At 25.8% G+C, this 26,357-nt stretch overlaps 5 protein-coding genes across 14 annotated transcripts in view; 2 read left to right on the forward strand and 3 right to left on the reverse strand.

The window, feature by feature from the left end:
- Positions 1-6,790, forward strand: part of LOC102674410 (dynamin-like 120 kDa protein, mitochondrial) — a 9,195-nt gene extending 2,405 nt beyond the window's left edge. For all 6 annotated transcript variants that reach the window (XM_031514003.1, XM_006623168.2, XM_006623167.2 and 3 more), the window contains 13 exons: positions 1,042-1,128; positions 1,213-1,370; positions 1,469-1,632; positions 1,699-1,963; positions 2,053-2,244; positions 2,325-2,509; positions 2,909-3,070; positions 3,139-3,326; positions 3,415-3,629; positions 3,913-4,170; positions 4,243-4,443; positions 4,555-4,759; positions 4,868-6,790. In XM_031514003.1, the coding sequence (XP_031369863.1) occupies positions 1,042-1,128; positions 1,213-1,370; positions 1,469-1,632; positions 1,699-1,963; positions 2,053-2,244; positions 2,325-2,509; positions 2,909-3,070; positions 3,139-3,326; positions 3,415-3,629; positions 3,913-4,170; positions 4,243-4,443; positions 4,555-4,759; positions 4,868-4,932 (2,345 nt within the window). In that variant the 3' untranslated portion in view covers positions 4,933-6,790. The remainder of the gene's footprint in view (positions 1-1,041; positions 1,129-1,212; positions 1,371-1,468; positions 1,633-1,698; positions 1,964-2,052; positions 2,245-2,324; positions 2,510-2,908; positions 3,071-3,138; positions 3,327-3,414; positions 3,630-3,912; positions 4,171-4,242; positions 4,444-4,554; positions 4,760-4,867) is intronic.
- A 531-nt stretch (positions 6,791-7,321) lies between these two features.
- LOC102674188 (transmembrane protein 184C) lies at positions 7,322-11,973 on the reverse strand. 2 transcript variants are annotated; one of them, XM_006623164.2, is made up of 7 exons: positions 11,539-11,973; positions 10,947-11,253; positions 9,471-9,507; positions 9,108-9,385; positions 8,383-8,589; positions 8,064-8,279; positions 7,322-7,867 (listed from the first exon to the last, which is right to left on the reverse strand). In XM_006623164.2, the coding sequence occupies exons 2-7, from the start codon at positions 11,192-11,194 to the stop codon at positions 7,585-7,587; spliced, it is 1,269 nt and encodes a 422-aa protein (XP_006623227.1). In that variant the 5' UTR covers positions 11,195-11,253; positions 11,539-11,973; the 3' UTR covers positions 7,322-7,584. The 2 variants fall into 2 exon arrangements, with proteins under 2 accessions (XP_006623227.1, XP_006623228.1); XM_006623165.2 differs by having other exon boundaries at positions 7,442-7,867; positions 11,454-11,554.
- A 255-nt stretch (positions 11,974-12,228) lies between these two features.
- Positions 12,229-16,425, forward strand: LOC102675112 (zinc finger protein 879-like). 2 transcript variants are annotated; one of them, XM_006623173.2, is made up of 7 exons: positions 12,229-12,386; positions 12,819-13,149; positions 13,223-13,901; positions 14,086-14,295; positions 14,359-14,501; positions 14,576-15,213; positions 15,402-16,425. In XM_006623173.2, exons 2-7 carry the CDS (start codon positions 12,904-12,906, stop codon positions 15,418-15,420), a joined length of 1,935 nt encoding a protein of 644 aa, XP_006623236.1. In that variant the 5' UTR covers positions 12,229-12,386; positions 12,819-12,903; the 3' UTR covers positions 15,421-16,425. The 2 variants fall into 2 exon arrangements, with proteins under 2 accessions (XP_006623236.1, XP_006623237.1); XM_006623174.2 differs by having other exon boundaries at positions 12,243-12,386; positions 12,842-13,149.
- Positions 15,810-19,669, reverse strand: LOC102674982 (Bardet-Biedl syndrome 7 protein homolog). Its single transcript, XM_031514005.1, has 13 exons — positions 19,494-19,669; positions 19,170-19,359; positions 18,865-19,033; positions 18,691-18,767; positions 18,368-18,620; positions 17,994-18,256; positions 17,702-17,891; positions 17,528-17,608; positions 17,302-17,448; positions 17,115-17,236; positions 16,939-17,048; positions 16,589-16,868; positions 15,810-16,144 (listed from the first exon to the last, which is right to left on the reverse strand). Exons 1-13 carry the CDS (start codon positions 19,633-19,635, stop codon positions 16,012-16,014), a joined length of 2,157 nt encoding a protein of 718 aa, XP_031369865.1. The 5' UTR covers positions 19,636-19,669; the 3' UTR covers positions 15,810-16,011.
- Positions 19,670-21,113: 1,444 nt separating this feature from the next.
- The window catches only part of LOC102675422 (pro-resilin), a 6,124-nt gene continuing 880 nt past the window's right edge, over positions 21,114-26,357 (reverse strand). For 2 of the 3 annotated variants that reach the window (XM_031514000.1, XM_031513999.1), the window contains exons 2-3: positions 21,824-22,123; positions 21,114-21,585 (exon numbers count right to left, since the gene is read on the reverse strand). In XM_031514000.1, coding sequence (XP_031369860.1) covers positions 21,319-21,585; positions 21,824-22,108 — 552 coding nt within the window. In that variant the 5' untranslated portion in view covers positions 22,109-22,123 and the 3' untranslated portion in view covers positions 21,114-21,318. Of the gene's footprint in view, positions 21,586-21,823; positions 22,124-25,063; positions 25,140-26,357 lie in introns of all 3 variants that reach the window. The other variant, XM_006623176.2, reaches the window with a different exon arrangement.

Here is a 26,357-nt window from a genome sequence, read left to right on the forward strand (position 1 = left end):
CAATTTCGGACGATCCTCATATTCTGTAGAATAGAATTCCATTTATTTGAATATATCAAGAGAAGATCTAAAATGAGATTTTTTTATATAAATTTATATTTTTTATATAAATATTCATATATTCAGAAGCAATATAGTAGTTTATATATATATTTATCATACATATATATTACAAATAATATATTACAAATAATATTTAGTATAAAACTAGTAAATTTTGCATGTAATATGATATTAATAAAATTAATAAAGTATTAAATTAAATATTGAATTCGTTTAATCGAAGAAAATATAATTTGAAAATTATTATTATATATTCATTTTACATTTTTACATGTTTATCCATTTTTTACTTAATGTTTCATGAATTTTTTCATTTATAATCTTTTTTCTCATAAATTTATATTATTTTTTGTAATATTTTTTGTAATATAATGATATTCTGTAAGTTTAGTATTGCAATATATCTTTTATTCAAATATATATATTATTCAAATATATATATTTTTGTTTTTATTTTGTGAAATATATATTTAAATTTTTGAATAATTTTTTATTTATAAAAATATTTTCTAATAAGTGGAGCTCTATTATAATAATCCTAAAATTTCACAAAATATATTTCATGCAAGTAATTAAAAATATAAATATAAATACTGAATGGGACAGACCTTATTTTTTCATTTTTTTTTTTTTTCTTAGAATTAGAATTATTCATTTTTGCTTTTCATTAATGTTCTATAAATCAAATAAATAATTAATTTTGTTATAACAGATTATTAATATTTAATTTCATTTAAATTATGATGTATTTCAACATTTTGCCAATTTTTAATTTTTTAAACAATATTTTAATATTTATATATTTATATTATATTATAATGTTACAATCTTAAATATAAATATCATAAATTTAATATTCAATGTTATAATATATCTTATATTTAAATAATATTATACGAGCAAAGTATCGTCGTTACTTTATTGCAAATAGTTTTTATATATCCTATTAAAATATTTATTTAAGATATTTCTAAACAGAAACAAAGCAGCAAGTGGTGAATAATACTGTAGCATTTGCACGACCATTAGCCGATGATACTATCGAAGAGGAACGTAAGAAAGCTCGTATGTACATGTTAGTGTATTACAATTCCCTTTTTCTTCATTTCTAAAATTTATATTTGAACATATTTTCAATTCTTTTCAAAGAAAAATCACAAGAACGATTGAGTGCTATGCAAGAGGAAGTAATGCAAATACAATCTAAATATCAACGTGAATTAGAACGATTAGAAAGAGAAAATAAAGAACTTCGAAAGCAAATGCTTCTACGTGGCAATCAAAAAATGAGCAACAAGAAAATAAAGGTATTTAAAGTTATAAAAATAATAATAACATAAAGTTATAAAATAAATGCTTTTAAAATTATTTATGTATATTAATATTAATATTTTTTTTTTTTTAGAAATCTTTAATTGATATGTATAGTGATGTCCTAGATGAACTCAGTGATTATGATAGTGCCTATTCAACAGCTGATCATTTACCAAGAGTGGTAGTAGTTGGTGATCAAAGTTCTGGTAAAACATCTGTGTTAGAAATGATTGCCCAAGCAAGAATATTTCCCAGGTATGAAAATATATTTAAAAAATCAAATTTTATTGAAATTTCTTAATTATTATAGTCTTATTGCAGAGGAGGTGGTGAAATGATGACAAGAGCACCTGTCAAAGTCACTTTAAGTGAAGGTCCATATCATATAGCTCAATTTAAAGATAGTTCAAGAGAATTTGATTTGACAAAAGAGTCAGAATTAGCTGAATTAAGACGTGAAGTAGAATTACGTATGAAAAATAGTGTTAAAAACGGTAAAACTGTTAGCCAGGATGTAATTTCAATGACAGTAAAAGGACCAGGTCTTCAACGCATGGTCCTTGTTGATCTGCCTGGTATAATTAGCGTAAGCCATTATTTTGTATTTCAAAAAATTTTACTATTTCACTTATTTTGATATAATTTTTTAAGAAGTTTATAAAATTTATATTATAGACAGTTACAGTTGACATGGCAGAAGATACACGTGAGGCTATTCGACAGATGACTCAACAATATATGAGCAATCCTAATGCCATTATTCTTTGTATCCAAGATGGTTCTGTGGATGCTGAAAGGAGTAATGTAACAGATCTTGTTGCTCAAATGGATCCTAGTGGCAAACGAACTATTTTTGTTTTAACTAAGGTATAGAGAGAAATTCGATTAAATTTAAAATACTAGAATATTAATATGACATATAATTGATAATACTTTAATATTGATAGGTAGATTTAGCAGAAGAAAATTTAGCCAATCCTGAGCGTGTTCGCAAAATATTATCTGGCAAGTTATTTCCTATGAAAGCATTAGGTTATTTTGCTGTTGTTACTGGTCGAGGTAGACAAGATGATACTATACAAACAATCAAAGATTATGAAGAAAAATTCTTCAGAAATTCTAAACTTTTCAAGTATGTAATTTAACATGAATAAATAATTATATTAGATTTATATATTTATATATAATTTTATTTTTTAATTTTATGATTGATATTAATAATTCTGATAACATTAAATAATTCTTAGTGATTAGGATGAGTCATATCACAATATTTTCATATAAATATAACAAAAAAATGAACGTTTTTCAAGAACAGTCATGATAAAAAATATTAATCATTATTAATAATTTGATTTGCTAAAAATTAAAATTGTATAATAATTTTCAAATAATTCATTTTTTTTAATTTGTAAATTCATTATTTTTTTAAGCTCTATTTTATCGAATGTATTGTGTTATATTATCTTTCAAAAATATAATTGAATTAATCACTTTTAAAAATAATATAAATTTTTATGATTTTTATCAGAGATGGTTTAGTAATGTCTGGTCAAGTTACGACGAGAAACTTGAGTCTTGCAGTTGCAGAATGTTTTTGGAAGATGGTTCGTGAAACTGTAGAACAACAAGCAGATGCATTTAAAGCTACCAGATTTAATCTTGAAACGGAATGGAAAAATAATTTCCCAAGGTGAACAACCATTTAGTTTAATGGAATTTCGTATTTTAAATATTATATTATTACTTTATTTTGCACAGATTAAGAGAATTGGATAGAGATGAACTTTTTGAAAAAGCAAGAGGAGAAATCTTGGATGAAATTGTAAATCTGTCTCAAGTTTCGCCTAGACACTGGGAAGAAGTGCTAATGGTTAGAATTTGGGACAAAGTTAGCATGCATGTATTTGAAAACATCTATCTACCCGCGGCTCAAAGCGGAAGTCCAAGTATATTTCACAATAATTTTATATAATTTTACCTTATGAGTAATTACTATTATAATTACTATTATAATTATTTTTTTTTATTATATAGGCACATTTAATACTACCGTTGATATAAAACTTCGTCAATGGGCTGAACAACAATTGCCAGCTCGAAGTGTCGAAAGCGGTTGGGAATGTTTACAACAAGAATTTCAACATTTTATGAACCAAGCAAAACTCAGTCCTGATCATGATGATATTTTCGATAATTTAAAAAATGCAGTAGTCAGTGAAGCTATGAGACGACATTTTTGGGAAGAAAAAGTGAGTTTATTAAATAAATAGTTGACATAATTATAATGAAAATTATTTTGAGAAGTTTATATTTAAAAATTAATATTTAAAAAAAAATAGTTTTCTTCATACATTTTTGTATTCTTTGATATTAGATTGATTTTAATTTGAAATAATTTATAACAATTAATTTAAAATAATATGAAATTATAATTTAGTTTTATTTTCTAGACTTACATATCTATTTTCAGTTCTTCAAATATTTATCTTCTTTTTTTTTCTATTTGATTGCATATGAAAAATTTTTTATTAGGCATCTGAAATGTTACGAGTTATTCAACTAAATACTTTAGAGGATAGAAGTGTAAATGATAAACGTGATTGGGATCAAGCAGTCCGTTTTCTAGAAACTTCAGTTAAAGAGAAATTGCAAGCTACAGAACAAATTTTACGAGATATGCTAGGTCCAGGTCGCAAGGAACGATGGCTGTACTGGCAAAATCAAAGTGAAGAACAACAGAAACGCGTAGCAGTGAAGAATGAATTAGATAAAATTCTCTATGCAGATAAAGTAAGTAAGAAGATATAAGTTATTTTAAATAATAATAATAAAAAAAAAAACAATTTATATACTTTTATATAGAAACATACTCCTACCCTCACTCAAGATGAACTCACAACCATTAGAAAAAACGTGCAACGAAATGGTTTGGAAATCGATAATGAATTTATTCGAGAAACATGGCATCCGGTGTACAGAAGATTTTTCTTGCAACAAAGTTTAGCTAGAGCATATGATTGTAAAAAGGGATATTATCTTTATCATACTGGACATGAAAGTGAAGTAAGTATGCTTAATAATACAATGATAGAAAAATTTTTAAATTTTTTTAATTAAATAAATTTATTAAATAATCATTTTCATTTTTTAAAATTATTTGTTATTTCTTTTTAGATGGAATGCAATGATGTTGTTTTATTTTGGAGAATTCAACAAATGCTTAAGGTTACAGCTAATGCACTTCGACAACAAATTATGAATCGAGAAGCTCGTAGATTAGATAAAGAAATAAAGGAGGTATTAGAAGATTACAGTCAAGACAGCGAAATAAAACAAAAATTATTGACTGGTAGACGTGTCACATTAGCTGAGGAATTAAGTAAGTTCATTAAAAATATATATATATATCATAATATAATTATATTAGATTTCATATAAATTTGTATTAAATAATGATATTAATTTGATTTTATTTCTTTCACTTTAGAACGTGTCAGACAAATTCAAGAAAAATTAGAAGAATTCATTCAAGCATTAAATAAAGAAAAATGAAGAAATTTATAATCTAGAAATCTAAACTCATGCTACTGTGGTATGTAATAAGTGATAATAAGCCCTGGTGGCTGTAATGCGCGAATGCTTAGATATTAATTTATTTTTTCGTTAATTAAGCGATAATGTAGAAGACTACTAGTCAGATTTTATGAGATGTGGAACTGTTATATATTTAAAAGATGTGATTTGATACATGAAATTATAGTTCGATTATTATTATGAAAATTATAGCCGATTACATGATCGTGATTTACACTATATTTTCATTTCGTTCACTAAATTTTGTTCACAAATATTTTTGTCCAAACACAAATGCAAAATATTGTTAATAGTTGCTATTAATTAATCGAAGTGAACAACACGAGAAAATTTAAAAATTATTGCTTCAGAATATTGAATGGGATATACATGACACATGGAGTGTAGATATTCTTAATATGATTATAGAAAAATAATTTTCATTGCATTTTGTATATATATTTCATTTCTGCATACAGAACGAATGAAACGAACATACGTTTTGTATGGATAGATAAAGAACGAAATAAAGAAATTAAAACTAAATTTTTGGTGTCCACAAACATTATTTTAAGTAGAAGTAGTCACAATATATATATATATTTTTTTTTCATTTTTAAGATATAAGATTTTGCTTAAATTAATATCGATAACCGAAAATATTTAATGATAAAATAATTTTTTTAATATATATATTTCTTTTATAATATTGATTTTGAGTAGTTTTTTTATTTAGTTCTCTGAAAAAGACCATTAAAATATTCAATAGAATAATTTTTTAAGTACTTATAGAATTGAAAATGTGCATTTGTACAAAAGTAACTAGAGATTATTAAAATACATGTTCTATGCCTAATTTTTGTTCTCATGAATACAATGTGTTTCACGTCGAGATTTATCTCTATTTTTCGTTAATTAATAATAATAGAGATTATAATGGTTTCAAATATATCACAAAGTTATAAATAACATGGTAGAAACATATTAAAAATATTATTTTCTTTTTTAATTGACGATGTAAATTGCTAGGTCAATCGGAAAACTACTTTGCGTCATTCTAAATTGATTCTTTTTAAAAATCTAGAATATTAGATTCGAGATAAAATATACCTTATTCTCTGGTCCGAACGTCTGACAAAATGTTCAAGTTCGTGACGCTTCTTTATGCTGAAGTATAATTTTCTCACGAAAATTCACAAGATTATATTATGAAAACACTTATAAAATTCTTTTATTATTAGGAAAAAATTTCGAAATTAAATTATCGTTTTATTAATCATCTTTTACGATGATTATTAATTATGTTGTTTTTAATTATGCAAACGCATCAGCGATACAATTTCAATAAATTTATATTTTTCATTTCTGCCTGTCATCAATTGCATATTAATATCATATGTATTTGAGTACTTCACTTCATCAAAAAACATGAGCTACCATATTATATTTTTCAGCCATCGCAGTCGATATAAAATTAAATATACATACATTTGGCAGGAATGTTTCTCTCCTCATTATTTACGGTACACTCATTCAGAGTTAGGCAGGATTCTATCCAATAAGCAGTACGAATGATTATAATAATTAACCCTGGAATACTAAAATGGAACATCTCATTCTCCAATAACTTCATTGTAAGTGATGATAGATTTCTATTATTTATGTTTCTCAAGAATAATATAATTTTGTATAATTTTACGAAATCAATGTTGTATCACAGTTTTTTTATCATTTGTACTTCTTACATTAAAACTTTCTAACGAACGGCATTCCATTATTGGAGTCTAATGCTCCATTTATCGTATTAAATGATTAAAAAAATTATAACTCAATTTTATACTTATTTTTATGATTGAAATACATTATAGAATAGTATTTATATTGCAGGGTCAAAATTGAATAATGCCTAACTCCGTGATACACTTATTGGGGTCGATAAACCAGCAATAAATAGCGTAACACGTTTATAAATAAGGACTGTACCGATATATTGTTCTAAGTATAAACATTATATGTATGTATATATATATATATATGTACAATTATTTGGTAATACATCATTGGTAACGCGCAATTGGCTGCAAATCAAAGAGGAAAAAGCGTTTTCGTAAATGGACGAAATAAACCATATTTCCATCTTTCGCATTGCAACATCATCATGTATCAAATCTTTTAATATTTTATATTTTTATATTTTATGACGTTGACTTGTTATATCTGAGAAAAAATGAGCATATTGTCCAATAATTAGAATAATGAGAAACTTGTATAGTAAAAAGGAGAAATGCTCATTTGTAAAATTAGATTCTTCTTTTCTTTTTCTTCTTTTTTTCTGAATTTTGTTACAATTTTGGAATTTTTAATATTCCAATTTTACTTTCACTTCAATTAAAAAAGAAACTTTTTAATACTTTAAGAAAGCTCAGCACATAAAATTGAAGCGAAAAATAATACATATGTATACATTAACGATTATTTTATATTTTTCTTAAGCTTAAAAAAATTAGATAAAAAAATACTATTTAGTAAAAAACAATCCATATAACAGAGTTAAATATAATACTAGCAGTACGGAGCAATCTTAAAGTGTGCCCTTGATTCTTTTCTGTAAAAAAAAAAAAAAAAATTGTCTTATGTCTTCACCGCGTTACTTGTATCCTGCACATCTGGGATTAGGTCAATAGTGCCATCATTTTGTTCCATCTCTGCTGTATTATAACCAGAAAAAGAACATGCAGGTGCACTTCTAGCTGTGGTTACCGAAGCTTCTGGAAGTAGAGAAGTGCGTTCCGTTGCACTTCCCCAGGCCTGTTGATAAGCGCTTCGACCACGTATTCTACGACTTAACGAGGATCCTACTACTCCCAAGTGTTCTTTTATATCATTGTGAACGTCGGAAACATCCCACATAGCCCTGAACACGTAAAGTATATTTTTTTATAGATACAATCAAAAAATAATAAATTTTTATTTCTTAAAATATTAGAATTTTTTAAAATTAATTAAATTTTTTAGCGACAAATAATTATAATCACTTGAAATAATGAAAGAATAAACTTATTAAAAATTGTAAAAAATATGGAAGAGAAGTAATAAAATATTTGATTTACCTGAATGCGTCCCACCATGCTTGACCCTGTGCTAAATTTACAAAAGGTTTGTATGAAAAGCTGTAATGGTGAGCCACTGCAGCCATGAACATTTCGATACAGATTAAAAAATCTTGCAATTTCGACGATATATTTCTAATGTCTTTTATATCGTTCGTATTAAAAATACTTGATATCACATTGAAATATACCAGTAATGCAATAATTACACCTTGACTGAAAATCGAATTATGTATTTTTTTTTAATTTATTTATATATTATTATATTTTATATATTTTATTATATATAATTATATAATTTTTAAATAATGAAACTTACAAGAAAGAGAAGAAAACGACTGCTTTGATACACAAAAATTTCCCGATTGGTTTCATTGGTTTTAAAGCTTCCGCATTGGCACGATAAAATAATACCAAACAATACATGGCAACAAATTGCGATAAATTATTTAAAGCAATCATATATGGGAAAGCTACGTCTGTTCTAAATTCACCTTCACCATATACTCCATTTAATTCACAAATACTAAAAAGAAAAAAATAACTATGAACAACTTTATAATTGCAATACATTTTGAATATATAAAATCAATTATTAGATATTTAAAATTGAATACATACTATATACTATACTAGAATATATATTTTTTTTACGTAAAAATATTTTTATTCCTTATAATGTATATTTATAATGTAAAAACGAATATTTGGATATCCCAGAATGAGTAGTATATAATTGAGTAGAAATAATTATTCAATAAATAAAAGTAAATTAAAAAGTAAAATAAAATTCTTTTATTTAAATGTTTTTGAAAAAATAAAAATTAAAATTGTTATCTACCGATTGAATATACATGAATTTAAAGATTTTTCAATTTGATCTCTTAACTAATCTAAAACAAAACTTTGAATTTTTTAAGAAAAGAAAATTTCGCTCATTTTTTTTTACTAATTTTTTTTTCACTTAAAAAATTTCAATCAAAAATATTTCCAACAAGGAGTATTACCCATCGTAAGATATCTTACGATGTATACGATACATACAAAGATATCAAAGTTGTTATAGGCCTAACTGCAGTATATTGTAATATTCCGTGCTTGCACATATGTACAAATTCCCTGCCCATTTCCCAATCAGGTAAACAACACAGGGGAAACATGTGATGAACTTGAGGAGAGATTTCAAGTCTGTGTTCTAGCTGACGATCAGCATCCAAGTAGGCCAATAAATACATCATAAAATTGTATATTACATATGCCTCATAACACTCTCTCAAACTGTCAACATATATACTGCCTTCTGGATAAACCAGTCCAAGCCACTGCATAAATTTCAAAAGTATTTCAATTTAAAACAAATGAAGTACTTAATAGACAATTTAGACAAGAATGGAGATGTATACCTACAGCATTCACTGCATAAATTGGTACCATCCATAATATTCTGAAATAAAGAAAATTGATTAGTTTTAAATTTAAGAGTTATATAATAAAATAATTAAAATATTCGATATATGACGATTAAATCGATATCAATATAAAAAACATGAAATAATAGACAATTATTTGAACTGATAAAGAAAAAAATTTGATTGATTAATATTTAAAAATTATAGATATTATTATTGAGAATATAAAAAGTATTAATATAAAGAGAACATATAAAAAAAGGATATTTAAAAGATTTTAAAAAGTGATATAAATTAATTAAAGAAAAAATTCAATTTTTAATAAATATTCAATAAAATAAAATAAAATCTTCATAAAATATTTAATACACATTAAAATTAAAGTTTTTAAATGCATATGTGAACTTTGATTCGTTTTATCGTTATGCTATAATCGTATCATATTTCTTTGATTGATTTAAACTGTGTAATATTGTAATTAAATACATGTAATTATAATTTTTTTTTCAATGAAAAGTTCATTGACACCATTGAATAAATTTAATAAATAGTATATGTATTAAATATTATTCATTATATTCAATATTATATATTGGGCATTATTCGATATTATTTTAACATTAGTAAGTAATTCTAATATAAAATTTAGTTAACTTTTTAATAACTTTTTGAAATAAAAAATTTATAGCTTGAATAAGAAGTAAATGCTGTCTCTATTTATATCAATATTTCTTGACCTTTAATTTGTTGAAGGTCAATCAATATTACAATCAATAATTCTTTAATCTTAAAAATTTATAAAAAATTAGAAATTGAAAGAATATCTTTACATATATATTAGTACATATATATAATACAATAATAATTAATATGCAAATTTATATAAATTCGTAAATATACATTATTTGCATGAGTACGAAAAATTTAATAAAAATTAATAATTAATGCAAATAACAATATAATTGTTTAACAATATAAACAAATGTTTTATTTAATATTCAAAAATAATAAAATTAAAAAAATTTTACATACTAAACAGTATCTATTACATATTTTAATAAATATAGTATTCTATATTTCACATAGAATATATAATTTATTTTGACAGTAGTATGATATTATATTATTATGATAGTAGATTAGTAAAAAATTTAATAATTAATAATTAATATTTATAATTAATTATCTATACTATAAATTATTATTAGAAAATTATAATGCAATTAAGATTTTTTTTTAAATGAATTTCATTCATTCCTAATTTCAAAATATTTTAAGTATCTTTTTAATATTTTTACTACAAATAAATTTTAATGAATCATTTTATTATTGTTTATAACGATTTTGTTTATTTAAAATTGATCTTTAAAATTGACAATTTTAAAAATACAAACAATATCTAATATTAAATATCAACAAAAACAATAATATAACACATCAACAATAATTTTAAAGGTAAATGATATCAACATACCTTATAATATATTTTTGCAGTCTAGGCTGTGTATAATATATCATGTGTTGCACAATTTCATAGAAAGCAATGGGTAAAGCAAGCAGCACAAAAGCACCACCCACAAGTGCTCCTTGATCCTGCTTTTTAAAACCATTTTTAATGGAATTTGCCAATAGAATTGGTACTAAGATTATGATAAGAAGTGCATAGAGACAAGTTAGAACTGGTAAAATCCATAATCTCCAGCGGCGACAAATAGAAGCCATCACTTTTCAGAAATTTAAGAGAATGTCACATAATTTGTTCAGTCAATTCACAGGAACCTCTGGAAAATCACAAACAACAAATAATTTTACATAATATAACACTATTTTCTTGCTTCATATCAGAATGTAAATTAGGTTATGATAAACCTAACTAGTGACCCTTGACAGAGAGAATAAATTAACGTATTATTTAAGCACTTAAAAATTTGACATTTATATCGAAAATTAAAAAAAAAATCAAAAGATTTCATTATTTTACATGATTATAATCTTATAATAATCTATTAAACAATCATATAAACATGGCAAATGGCGTAGCACAATGTTAATAAAGTAATAACAACCTTATTAGACACGATGAATCAACGATAAACCGACAAGTCAGCTGATGATGACAGTAGGAAGGAGGGAAACCGCCTTTTAACCCTCTCGCTTTATATTACGCGATTCAGAAACCGCGTTTATATCAATTTCAATTCTTTTACATTGATTAGAATCTTATAAATGTACTAAGACCAATTCTCGATCTGTAAAATTGTTAAAAAAAAACACATTTTCTAAATTTAAATTAATTATTTTCATGAATACAAAGATTCCTTCAAAAGAATACGATATTCTCATGATTTCAATGATTAATTATTAAATTATTATTCAATTTATACTATGTTGATTACAAGCTTTATCAAACGAAATTATATTCAAAACAATACACTTTTTTTATAGTGATCGATTGCATAAACGATTGATATAATTTCGACTTTTTTTGAGTTTTATTTGTTGAATGGCAATTAAACTCAATCTCCGAAAATAAAGAATTTCTGACAGATGATATTTAGATTTGAAATGAACCTATGTATTTGATTTTAGGTTATAAAGTTAGAACTATTATATAAAATTCATTTATTACATTCATATAAATAATAAAAAAAATGATTACTGATGAGAATGATAAATTGAAATTATCAGGTAAGATACATTAGAATAAGAAAAATTGTTAGTGTTTTTTGGTAGATAATATTGGTATTGGTGAAAGATTCGTGTAGGCAGCTGGGGAAGGGTACATCCGTTCTAATGGCGTCAAGACCCAAGCACTGTTGTCACATTTTGTCCTACAGTGTTTCAATATTTTGCTTTGTTTATGTCGGTCAAGTTTTCCAAGAAGGAGACGAAAAATCTGCGCAGACTTGTGAAGGTTGGTACAGAGAAGTTAAAGGAGGCTAATTTTTCGGTTAAAACGCAAATCAAAATCTGAGTAAAATTTTCCGAGAGCTCCGGGTGTAGTGACCTTGATTCCGCTGTCATTTCTGTAATGCATAAGCGCGCGAAATTTAAATTTGCTCGATTTACATTTTTTAAATAGATCAATAGATATGTTAAAATTTATTTAATTATATTAATTCGATATTATTATATTTTTTTTAATGAAATTGTTTTACGACATAGAATTTATTTATTTATTTTGTTGATCTTTTGTAAATATATTATTTCTATAAAAATTATTATATATTATATTGTATATATTATTAGAAATAATTTCTTATTAAAGGAACAATTTATTTATATATTATTACTATTATTATTATTATTCATATTATTATTTAAAAATTTATTCTTTTTTTTACAGTCACTAAAAGCTAGCTTTTACAGATGGCAAAAAAATAATTGTAGAAGAAATTTTTTCATTCCATCAGCAGCTAAAGTAGATAAACATGGAAGTCACAACAGAAGAAGCACAAGCAGTGCTGCTGGAGGGAATGGAAGGAGCACAATATATTACTATTCAAAGGGCTGATGGAGAATCTCTAAGCAAAAGTGTTCCTCTTTTAACTCTTAACGGAGAATTAATCTCTGAAGGGATGGTAGTTGATATGATTAATGCTGGTGTTGGTACAGATTATGGTACAGCAACTCAATATTATGAAGCAGAAGATTTGTTACAACATGAATTAACAGAGGTAATTTATTTACTACAAGTTATCAATATAATAATAATCATATATTAAAACCTGACTTGTATTTTTGCAATAGGAAGATCGAAGACTAGCAGCAGCTTTAGTTGCTGTTCAATTACAGCAACAACAGAAACAGCAACAGCTTCATAGTCAAGCCCAACATGAAGATCCAACTTTACCAGATGTTTCTCATTTAGAGACTTTAACACCTGTAAACACATATTCTATTCAAACTGTCCCAGAACCAAATGCTCCTCCTGTGTATCCAACATTACAACCAACATTTAAACGTATAACGCATAATGTAAAACAGGAATATATAAACGTAAAAAGTGAGTGTGACGTTGATATGTCAGCTGAAAGTAGCGAAGATGCGGCACCTAGTTCCGGACCAAAAAGATCTTTGCCTCACAAAAAAAGGATTCCTCGTAAATTAAAACAACAGACCAAAAGAAATTCAGCAAGAAAAGATGGCAATAGAATAAACGCGGATGGCATGAACGCAGATTCTTCCGGTGATATGCAGGCTCATGTGTTCAAATGTGAACTGTGTAGTTCTAGATTTAGTAGTCAATTAAAATTTTTTGAGCATTTAAAGGTACATTATGAGCCTGTGAAACAAGAAACAAGAATAGCACAAGCAACTAATACGAATATCACGATATCTGTGACGGAATCTGTTCAGAATCTCGAAAATACAGTAATTGAAGAATTCAGTGAGCCTGAAGATCTTATGGAGGGCATTAGAGGTGTTGGTAAGAATAATAATTATTATATTAACATAAAAATAAGAAAAAATATAAAAAAACTAGTCAAATTTGAATATTCGAATTCGTAATTTGTAATTATACTTATTCGAAACAGTCTTTTCTTTATTTTCATCATTTTATTCCTATATCATATACAAATATTAACTAATATTATTTTATTTATTTTCAGTGGAAGAGACAGGTGCTCATATAGATGATGAAACAGAATCTCCATTGAACAATGACTCACCATTATGGACAATTACTGATGTTACAAGTCATGTACACAGGGACCATGTAAAACCATCAACTGTTAATGATCAAGGCATTCATGATAAAGATAAGACTGACATTCCACAAACAACAAAGAAAAAAAAGATTCTGAAAACTAGGAAGACAAGTAAGCATATTCAAAGATTTTTTTTATTAATTATACTTCAATAAAATTAATTTATTTTCACAGATGACGAATTATCATGTCCCCAATGTGATCGGTCGTTTCATCATAAAAATAGTTTAGTGTATCATATGCGATCTCATAGTGGTGAACGACCGCATCAGTGTGAAGTTTGTGGAAAAAGTTTCTTTGCTGCTAGTGCGTTAAAGGTAAAAGATTTTCGATTCAATTTTTGTTTTTAATATATTTTTAAAATTACATAGTTCAATTGTCCAAAATTTAGGTTCACAAACGACTTCATAGTGGGGATAAACCGTATAAATGTGAGGAATGCGGTAGACATTTCCGACAATGGGGAGATCTGAAATACCACTCGACCAGTATCCATTCAGAACAGAAACAGTATCAATGTGAATATTGTGGCAAAGATTTTGCACGGAAATACTCACTGATTGTTCATAGAAGAATTCATACCGGCGAAAAGAATTATCGTTGCGAATATTGTAACAAAACGTTCAGGGCAAGTAGTTACTTACAAAACCATCGTCGTATACATACGGGAGAAAAACCACATCAGTGTGCAGTGTGTGGAAAACCGTTCAGAGTAAGAAGTGATATGAAAAGGCACATGCATACTCACTCTAGAGGAAGAACTGAAAGACCCATGAATAGAGTCATAACAGGAAAAAATATTGAAGAAGATAAAGGTTCACAAGCAAAGACCATTCAAGATCTGGTTCGTGATCTAAAACTCGAAGTAGAACCAACGGGGGTTGTAGAAATTGTACCTCCAGATGATAACCCTGAAAGTATCCTACCGCATGCAGGAGGACAAACTTTAGAATATACAGTAACTGCAGCTCCAGACACAAACTCTGATAGAGATCCATTAGAAGCAGTCGTTCGTACAACCGATAATATGTAAGTTTATTTACTTCAGTTTATTTTATTGTATTTAAGTTGCAACAATACTATAGTATTTGAATATTTTTTATAAGTAATTATTTTATTTTTATTTTTAATTCAACTTCTTGTCTGAATATTGTTTCAAATTATTATAGTGTATCAAAAAAATACTTACATACTTTATTACACTTTTATTTTTACAGGCAGTATTTCTTCATGTAATATTTGTTGGAAATAAAATGGAACATTGTTTTCATAACAAAAGGATAAAAAATCTTTCGCACAAAAATGACATTTGTGGAATTCAAGATTTTTGTCCTGAATGACTGAATTGAAAGTGCTATATATGACAACGCACTGCCTATGCAATGTGCATAAATATACTTTCCAGTATTTCTGCAAATTACTTTTTAAGGGAATGTTACAAATGTAACGCTTAAAATATTATTCTTAAGACTGTTTTCAGCAGAGAACTTGGAAAAGTATAACTATATAGGGGCAAATTTCTAAAAAAAGATTATATCAATTTAATTAGTTAAAGGTGTGTATATATATACATATGGATAAATGCATGCACATATACACGTACACGGTTAAATATAAAACACGTATATATTGTATTATATAATTAATGATAATCAAGATAATATTGTACATGTACATTTTTAAAATCTAGATAAGTTAGTCATTTATATCGCGAATCGTCGTTGAAAAAATATATTTTTTACGTGAAGACATTTATAGAAATACTGTGGTCCATTTTTATTGCATTTTCCACGAAGCAAAAGAAATAAGATGTTCGTAGCTCAGTCTTTAGATCATCGAAGATATCGAAGATGGTGCGGGCACCGTATTACTTGTATCAGTAAAAACTTGTAAAAGTTGAACCAATTCTCTAGATTTGAGAGCTGCGCTAAGTTTATCTGCAGCGTCTTTGCTACTAATTCTGAAACGCATAAAATGTATTCAGAAAATAATGCAATTTATTTAAAATTTTTTTGACAAAAAAATTCAAATTTAATTTCTAATACACCTAATCTGTCTTTCAATTCTATTGTTAACCAAGTAATTGACAGAAGACTTAAACAAAATTTTATGTTAATTCATTTTGTCATTGTTGTATGTATTGTACATTTTGTTTTTATAGAAATTTTGCTGTAATTTATAAGACATCACATAATTAAACAAAAAAAAAAAAATACTACTAATAATAAATTGATATTCTAACTGATAGATTGATTCTATTAAATAAAAAAATGTTTTATTAAATCTATTCCATTGAATAAAAATGTTGAGAAAATGAGGAATATTATATTCTTCGAAAGATAAAAGTACAAAATTTTGTTAACTAAAATTGTTAATATTAATATATATATTTATTAATACATACCTACGAGAACGTTTAGCTCTCTCCCAATCGACATAGAGATCCGTGATCACTGCATGTAATCTCTCCAATATTTCATTATCTTTCGCCAATCGAAACCTAATCTCTGTCTCCTTTTGTATCAATTCCTGATATTCTGTGCAAAGATTTTCTTTCAAATTTTCTTTTAATTCCAATTCCTCGAGAATATTTAAAATTTTCACATTTGTTACTAAATCGTATGCAGTATTCAATTGTGGAAGAATTAATTCCAACACTCTGGATATGCTACTCTCAGTAACATCTGTAAGAAATATTAAATAAAAAAAATTTAATAGAGAAATAGAAATGATTGTAACATAAATGTAATATACCACAATAGACGTCTAATTTGATTTTTCTCTTCGTTGCCTCCCTAGTTAATATATCTCTAAGAATTATAATACTTGATATATTTTCTCCAAAAAAAATTGCACTTCCTTTCCTGAGAATTAAAAAGATATTAATGCATAAAGTTCAATAGTAGTAAAGTTCATGTAGTAAAACTTACTTGTATTTGCATTTAAGTAATGTCCCAATGAAAGCTGAAATATATATCAATGTAGCTTCACCTTCTTCCAAATGAGGCCTTTCAGGAATATCAGGTAAAATAAAAGAAAGCCAAGCATGCATCTGAAATATATATTATACAGAATATTTCTCAGTTACAATCGAATATAATTAATTTAGAATTTTACTTCTGCAACAGTAAAATTTCCAATTAATTTTAATTCATTAAATGGTCCTTCATTATGAGATTTTGTGTCTTCCATTTCATGCTGTCTTACGTGAAGAGAAAGAGCGGATATAGGTATCGATATTTTACGACAACACTTTGGTTGTACCTATACAAAGAATTAATTACATTTTATACATCATCTTATATTTCAAAAAATATGAAATGAATATAAATTGATGACATACTTGAGAAGTGACATAAATCTGTAAAGTACCAGGTTGTCCTTCGATAGTCCGTAGCCTCATTTCAAGATGATTAGTATTTACCTATAAAAATGATCTGTATTATTATATTTATAGTGTATTGTAATAATTGAAATATTAGATATTTTAATTTTAATTATTTTAATTTATATTCACTTGGCAACGATAGGTAGCAAGAACGAAATTTCCTTCTTTAGGATTACACATTGACAAACTAACTACTGCACTATTATTTTCCACGTCCAATAACTCGATTGGAGTATCTGATTGTATTAAAATATTATCAATCGGCGTATCGAGTTCTATAGAAAGGGAATATGATACATCTTCTCTATTCAAGATCATTCTGTAAGAATTAGATTACAATTTACATTTTAAAATTTAATTGTATCATATAATATATAATACTATATGATTTCAGTTTATTTAATTTATATTAATTTTATACCTATAATTTACAGACAGAATCAATGGTGCTAAAGGATCTGATGAAAAAATAGCTGCTTCTTTCTCTTCATTAAGCTTTTCTTGTAATTGTTGTATTTCTAATCTCAATTTCGTCAAACCGTCATTTTGATCGGCTTCCAGAAGTCCTGGTGGTTTAGTAGTTAAGCCAAATATTCGTCCTGAATATGTAGTAACCAACACTTCAGGAAATCCTGCTGCTCCAATTATTCCTCCTATCACTGAACTGATACTTTCACTGGCATTCTATAAATAAATTTTTTAAAAAAAATTTTAGACATGAGAATAATATTAGAAAGTTTAAAAAATATACAAAAAATTCCAAATATACAAAATGTTTAAATATAATGCTTTTACATAACGATAACGAAGTGAAGCTAAAGTATCCTCTTCTGGAAAGGTATATACTTCAACAGTACCATCCTGTCTGCCAATAAGTATATCTAGACCATCTTGTAATTCATAAGTATCTAAAGAAGTAATTTCTGATCCATTCATGTTTAAAAGCCAAGTGATCCTTAATGTTTTGTTACCCTGAAGAATCAGTAAACCCACTTTTCCATCCATAGTTCCAACCAAAACTCGTTCTTTAGATTCAACATTGCCTTCTCTATAAAAATACTAAAAGAATATTTAGAAACTAAACAAAATAATAAAAACAATTTAAAAAATTTAGAAACCTGTATATGGATAATACTGTAGGTATATTTGGTAATCTAAGAATTGCTGGAGTCTTGGTACCATGAAGAACTCTTATCTGAAAAGAATTAACTTTATTAAAATTTAATTTGAAAATTAAATTTAATATTTGGAATTTTTTTTTAATACTATAAATATTAATTTAATATTTTTACAGCACAATCCCCACAAGCCAATATAGCAAAAATAATAGAGCCTTCAGCAGGTAAAAGTACAACATCGTATAAGATTTCACCAGCTAAATAAGAATCAGCATCCTTACAATCATGGTATCTATGATAGAGATCTCTCGCACATGCTGCTAAATCTGGACCAAGTACATATCTATAAAAAAATTCTAATATTTTCTAATACTTTTATTTGAAATTTTATATATAAAATTTATATAAAATTTTTAGTTTTGGTATTTATTATTTAATATTAATAATTATTTTCGAATTATATCGGAGAACTTACTTACAATGCCGAAATAGGATCTATAAGATTTGTATCAAACTCTAAGAATAATTTTCCTTTCTTAGTGTATCCTTTTACAGTGTTTCCTTGTGCAATATAAATTTTATCATATCCACTACCACCAAGGACTAATTTATTAATCTTTACTCCTGGCAAAGATTTAAATGATAGTTGTAATTCTCCTTTTTTCATACCTTATTGAAAAATAATGTAATTTCAATTTATTTGAAAATGTAAAAAAATAAAAAAATGAAGAAATGTTTATAAAATTAAATTTATGCTTAAAAGATTCAGATTTTATTTTGAATATAAAAAAATTGTAATTTACCATAAACATAAAGTATACCATCATGATCAGCAACAGCAAATTTTTGTGTATGTCTATGTTCTGTTGTAGGAAAGATTTTGGTGGTTCCTCTGGATGTGACACCCACAGTTGCATAATCTATTCTTGACAATGGTAAAGTCATTTTGAACAAAATTTTAATCTTTTTTTCTTTATAACTATTTAAATCAAAATTAAATTTGCTCAGAAATTATTTTCATTCACTTTTATTTTTTGTTTCATTTCATTTTTCCTTTATTAAGAAACTATATTCTCGATCAAACTTTACTAATAATTTTATTTATAATTTTATAATTTTATTATTTATAATTATTTAATTTTATATTTTTCTAAATAAATAAATTTATTAAAGTTTCAATACAAAATGTTAAACTGTTGAGATTGTAAAAGATATTACTACTTTGCACTTATTCTACAAAGAATCATGAATGCACATGCGCAACGATCAATTTAACCATGGTAACAAACTACCGCAACAAATTATTCTTTATAATTAATCTATCATTTTAATTTATATATTATAGAATATAGAAAATATATATTAAAAAATGTATTTAATTAAAATGACAAGATATAATTATAAATTTTTTACAAAAAGAAATATATAATATATAATATATTTATATAAGAATAACCAGAAATACATAAATATATTAAAAAGCATATACATTTTTATTATCAAATCATTTGGTGTATTTATTAAAATCTTTAAATTTCTATACATCACTTTCATCCTTCCTATCAATTAATGATAAGAAATATGTTCAAATAATTTTATATAACATCATTCATATTTTTTACTTTGTAAATTATCGTACAATTTATAAAATCTTTACAAACAAAGTAGCCATACGTGATAGCAAAGGGTTAGTACTGTTTCATCAGCATTCTTAAAACAAATTGTTATTACTACAAGTTAGTCCTTAGCTACTTCATGTTTTAAAGAGAAGTACACCTTGACTTTATAAAACTTTTTTATTTTTTTTCTCCTATATGTGTATCCATGTCCATTGGATACATCTATAATTGGAGAATATAAAATATACTCTGGCCTAAGGTCTTTTTTTTATTTAGATCTAGATTTTGCAATGGCTAAGGATATCGAATAAGTACCAGTTGGTATTGAACCATTTTTGGTCGCAAAAATAATATTTTTCATTCATATTTTATTATAAAATTTAATATAAAATTATAGATACCATAAAAATGATATCATAATTTGCAGAATTATTCTTCATCCTAGCAATTTAAAATTTTTAATTAAAGATATTATAAATTATCAATAAAATTAAAATTACATATTTGACATTAAAAAAAAATTTTGAAAATTCTCTCAAAAAATATCTGCATATTCAAGTGGTGCCACTTTTCCTAGAACCACTTTGACGATACTAGCGACCTCAAAAAAAGGACAAGATAAAGAATAATAATCTCACAATCAGTTATCGTTCAACAAATTGAGTTAATCAAAATAAATCCACCGAATCAAAATATGATAGAAAGAAAATCAAATTCATAATAATAAATATAGTAAATATCTCTCGATTGATTTTTAGATTTTTGGTCAAAAAGTTTTTTTTTTATTAAAAAATATTCGCAAAATTTAAAAAAAAAATTATTAAAATTATTAAAAAAATTATGCACATAATAACTTTTTTTTTGGCACGATTGACTCGATATGCTGAAAACGAACGATCCAACGCTCAATGGAGGCGTAGAGACAACACAGAGGCGTGGAAACCAACAATAAAAACCGCAAGACAAACATTTTAACATGGTTCGCAACCATAAACTGGACATTAATAACTTAATAGCCTGCAAAATTGCCGGGCGGTCGAGAGACGTCGAAACGTGGATTTCCATCATAGGAAACCTGCGCGCTAAACCCATGTTTCCAATCGGCGGTATAGCGGACAATCTGCAATCTTCCATCAGGAAGTTGAACTCTATATTCCCCGCGGACGATGTCACCGTCGCTTATAGCGTTGTGGGAATAATCGTTTCCAAAGGCGTCTTCCTTCACTGCATAGTTGAAGTCAAATGGCATGCCTGGTTCATGATGATGATGATCGTGCTGAAATTAAATTATAAAAATTATGAATGACAATAGCTCAATTAAGGATAAAATAAAATCATGAGACTGATTTTATGAAGTTTTAATTATAAATATGACTGTAAGAAGTAAATATTAGATACAAAGAAAATGAAGAAAATATTTCTATATAGAAAATATTAAATATAAATATATTTAATATATTGTCAATTATTCATTTCTATCATAATTTTGTAAAATGATTTCTTTTATTACTTACACCACCATTATTTGGTATCGTAGTTCCAGTAGGTCTGGTTGAGTCAGGAAATTCTGGAGTAGGTTTAGTAGGAGGTGGATAACCATTGAAAGGTCTCGATGTCGGAAATTTTGTGGTTGGTTTAGGATATGTATGACTGGATGGTGTAGTACTAAATGGAATTGTTGATTTTGAAAATACTATCGAAGGCGTTTCATAATTGTAACCCTTAGTTGGTTCAGGAGGCAGATATGTATTACGTCTTGTCCCAGGTGGTAGGTCGCATATTACGTGGACTATTGCCATACAAATTATTGCTATCTGTAATAAAAAATATCAACTAATGTTAAAAAATATAAATTTTTATAAAAATGTTTTTTAATAAGAAATCATAGAAAAAAATCTTATAATAAAGTATAAAAAAAGTGGAACAATAGAAAAATAGGATATTTGTTTTGCAGAAAAAGAACATTAAAAAAAAATTATTAAGAACAGAAGAAGAAATTGAGTTACATGAATGAAACAAATATTTAATTAGTCAATCCTTTATAAACATCATCTTTGTTTATTGAAAAATAGATATCTTCCTACTTGAGCCATCTATTTCCATTTATGCAATCACAATGAATTACAGAAAAATCATTATTGGGATTGCATTTCCTGTTCTATATGAAACAACGTGTCAACTCAATATGAAACACAATTCATGATGCGAATATAATGAACTATTAGCGTGTTTCAAATTGATATATAGCTGAATTTGTGTTTAAGTAGTCGACAGATGTGCAATGCAACATTCATGAACATCTCTTTTCTTAATTAGAGACTAAAGAATTGCATAAACACAGTATCTTAGAACATATGTTATAAGTGATAGTAATTGTTAAACTTTTTCAAATCCAATAACACATTTTACCATATAGATTTAATGATACTTATCATTAATTTAAACAATATATGATTTTACCAGAAGAAAGTTTTGATATATTTTTTTCAATAAATAATATTTTAAACATATTTATTTTAGCATAGCTAAAGAATAGTCAGGATTAAATATTACAAAAGTAAAAGTAAATCATTACAATGAAAGGCAATTAGAAAAATAAAAGAATAAGGGGGAGTGCTTGAAACGAGGTGTAATTGCTCGAAGAATATTTTATTGTGCGTATGTGTCGCTTATTCGCAGTGGTTTTGCAACAATTTAATTGCATATCTTCCGCCTCATTTCTACTTTGTCCCCTCTCTTTATAATGAATGCGTGTGAAACTATTCTCTTCGACTTATTTCAGTTGCTAATTACATAATTAATATATACGAGCATTTTTTTTATCATGAATTGAAATAATTTATTTCATAACTTCATTCATCTTAGGCAAACTGTGTCACCTATATTTTCGATTATTATTCAAATTTATTCTTCTATATAATCCTAAGTTTTTAAAAAATTAAAAAAAAAAAAATTCTAGAATACTCATCTATATTTCTCTACATTTCTACATTTCTTTATCAAGTGATTTTATTGACTTCATCAATTGATCCATCTGATGCAATGATTATAATCTTCGATGAAATGTGTTATAACAACATACCAGAAGGAAAAGATTCTATCAGGGAAGCAATTAACCACTCATTTATTTCTCTATTACGTGTATCAGCGTTTCACTGTATACTAAGCACGTGCAATATTACTTCATGGAAATATCAATCAGTTGAAGAAATGCAGCGTGGAATATTTTAAGATCTTAGTTTAAAAAAATTCATTTTTACTATGGAATTTGAAGATCATAAACATTTTATTTGATATTATTATATTATTATATTTAAAGATCAATTTATAAAAAATTAATTTCTAATATTTAAGATATCAAAGAAATAGAAGAAATTTGAATAAATTTGAGTAAATTTGAATTGAAGAAATATAAGAAAAAAAAGAAAATTAAATTTTTTCATTTTTCTAATTTTTTTCCTATTTATGTCTTTATTCTTCATATATATGATAACATAAATTTTTAGAAATTATGGAATAAATATATAATTTCATGATATAATAAGAAAAAATATCTAGAAAGTAGGAAATGAATCACAAACCTTCGTTTAAAAGTCAATCAAGAAGAATAAATCAAAAGAAGAAACTAGGAAATGTTTGAAATATTGCAAAATGATTCACAATCTCGTGAAGAATATTAAACAATCTTCTCTTACCGGCCTTGTTGCTTATTTAAATTTACCAACTAAAGGAAAAGCTAGCTTACACCATTGTTTCACCAGTTATTGTTTAACGTTCATTGTCATAGCCAAAATGATGCAAGTTCTTTTTAAATCTTGAAACAGAGATTACAATTACCATGTAAATTACATAAAACATAGCTGGAAATCGATTTAATAAAACTGTGAAAAAAAAAAAAAATAGTACTATATAATTGAAAGAAATGTGAACAATAAAAATTCATTATTACCCATAAATCAATGAAAACTTCGTGTATTAAATATTTACAATCTTATTGCATAAAGAATTAGTATATTCTAGTAGAAATGCATTACATTCACTTTAAATATTTTAAAAGATTAAAAATTCCAAACAAATAAGTATCTCAAGCGAATAATTAACTGCAAATCTCACATAAGAGCAATATTTCATATATTATTTATATCATTTCACGGATAACGAATTTGATTACAGTTCTTTCTTCTCACCCTCGTTAACCATTTCTAATACTCCTCAGAGGGATTACGAATCGATAAATCAATTGCGTTGCGTGATTCATCTCTCTTGATTAATCGCAAAGTCTGCAAGACCATACGGATACCCAAGATAATTTGTTGACACCTCTCTCTTTCTCTCCATCGCACGAGAATTGAGATTTATGCATCGTGGGTGCAGAAATGGTAGAGAGGTTGCGATTAATTATAATAATTAGACAGACCACACTGGATAGACTATTAACTATATTAAATATCTGACTCTTTCCATTGAGTTAAATGTTAGCAATTGTGCATTACTTCAAATCACATTTAAGAATATGAATACAATTGAAAATAAAACTTTTGAGAGTTGTTCATTTTTTTTTTTTTTTAGAAATAGATGAAATACATTGCGACTAATTGTCTGAAGATATTTCTGGTTTTCAAATGGATTCAAACAAATGATAGATTTTTCTTGACTATACATTCCATTAAAAAAAATAAAAGAATTAATTAATGAGATAATTAATTGTTGAAAAATTATAAAATCTCAAAAAATTGAATTTTTAAATCACTCACCTGAAGATAAAACATATTGTGAAGAAAGCCAAGGGATCAGAATTTCACTCACGTATCGTTTTTTTTCAAAAGAAAACTGTGAAAAGACATACAAAATCAACCCTTTATAAAAGCATCATAGATCTTAATTAATTTTTCATTATTCTTTTTCATTATTCCATGATTCTTATTTCATATAATCGACTTGTAGAGACTTGAAAAGGATAAATTTACAATTATAAGTTCTTAAGGCTTAATGCCATCTAAAGCATAATTTATTCGATGTTTCTTGATAATCTAATATGACGGATCAACATTTAATCTTTGAATTTCAAATAAAAAATATTTTCAAAGTTATGCAATCATTTCACAATTTATCAAACATAAATTAACATATAAATATGTAATAGAACTCTGGATAAAATTATTTTAATAGTTTATAAACAAACAAATATTTTCACTAAATAATCTTTATAATGCATTTAATACTTTAATAATTTAAAATATTTAATATTCTAATAATTCTAGCTTTTGAAAATTTATGTCTGAACAAATTTCTTTCAAAAATATAAAATAGAAATCAATATTTTCTCTTAATTTTAATTTTCAAAGACTCGTTAGCCGATTACAGGATATTAGGATAAAAACAAAGAAATATCAAGCTATTGTGTCTAAATAAGTGTCTCAAGTACAAAAAGGATAAAGAGAAATTATGGTTTTCAAGATTATTCATTTACAGTGAAAAGATATATTATTTTATTTCCATATAAATATACGCTTTGTAAAGGGTTGAAAGACCTCGACGACATTTCACGGTTAACCACACCCTAACTTTTCTACGATTTTTCGTATTCATTTCATGCATGTGCACCACTCCCTCCTGAGAATCGCAAACTACATGATTGCGAATCCCCTTCAAGTTTTCCCGCGATACTGATGAAAGGAACATATTCGTTTGTCTGCACATTCTTCAGTTTATTTCACTTGAATATAGAGACTAATTATTTTATTCATCTGAATTGAAATTAATTAGAATTAATTATTAAATTTGTATCAATATTAAAAAATATTTCTAAAAAAATGAAAATTTAAATTCAATTCTTTTAAAATCTCTATATAATCTGTGATATTTTTTTTAGAAAATAAAACTTGAAATTTAGAAATGCATGTATTATATTATAATATTATCTGCAGAAAGATTACAAATTAAGTAACAATTTAAATAATACACTGATTAGTTTTATGAAATTTAAATGCATTTTTAAATGATGATATTATAGAGGATTATTAAAAAAAAATATATATATATATATAT

The sequence above is a fragment of the Apis dorsata genome, unplaced genomic scaffold, assembly GCF_000469605.1.
Source record: "Apis dorsata unplaced genomic scaffold, Apis dorsata 1.3 scaffold_820, whole genome shotgun sequence".
Classification (NCBI taxonomy): Eukaryota; Metazoa; Arthropoda; class Insecta; order Hymenoptera; family Apidae; genus Apis; species Apis dorsata.

Coding starts and splice junctions, on each gene's coding strand:
- LOC102674188 (XM_006623164.2), bottom strand. CDS start 11,194: ATGGCTTCTATTTGTCGCCGCTGGAGATTATGGATTTTACCAGTTCTA. Junction 8,590..9,107: donor ATAACAACTTTGATATCTTT/GTATGTATCGTA, acceptor TTTTCTTTTTAG/TATTTGTGAATTAAATGGAG. Junction 8,280..8,382: donor GTCGTTTTCTTCTCTTTCTT/GTAAGTTTCATT, acceptor TTCGATTTTCAG/TCAAGGTGTAATTATTGCAT.
- LOC102675112 (XM_006623173.2), top strand. CDS start 12,904: ATGGAAGTCACAACAGAAGAAGCACAAGCAGTGCTGCTGGAGGGAATG. Junction 13,150..13,222: donor TACAACATGAATTAACAGAG/GTAATTTATTTA, acceptor TTTTTGCAATAG/GAAGATCGAAGACTAGCAGC. Junction 13,902..14,085: donor GGAGGGCATTAGAGGTGTTG/GTAAGAATAATA, acceptor ATTTATTTTCAG/TGGAAGAGACAGGTGCTCAT.
- LOC102674982 (XM_031514005.1), bottom strand. CDS start 19,635: ATGACTTTACCATTGTCAAGAATAGATTATGCAACTGTGGGTGTCACA. Junction 19,360..19,493: donor TGGTATACTTTATGTTTATG/GTAAATTACAAT, acceptor TTTTTCAATAAG/GTATGAAAAAAGGAGAATTA. Junction 17,237..17,301: donor GAAATTTTACTGTTGCAGAA/GTAAAATTCTAA, acceptor TATATATTTCAG/ATGCATGCTTGGCTTTCTTT.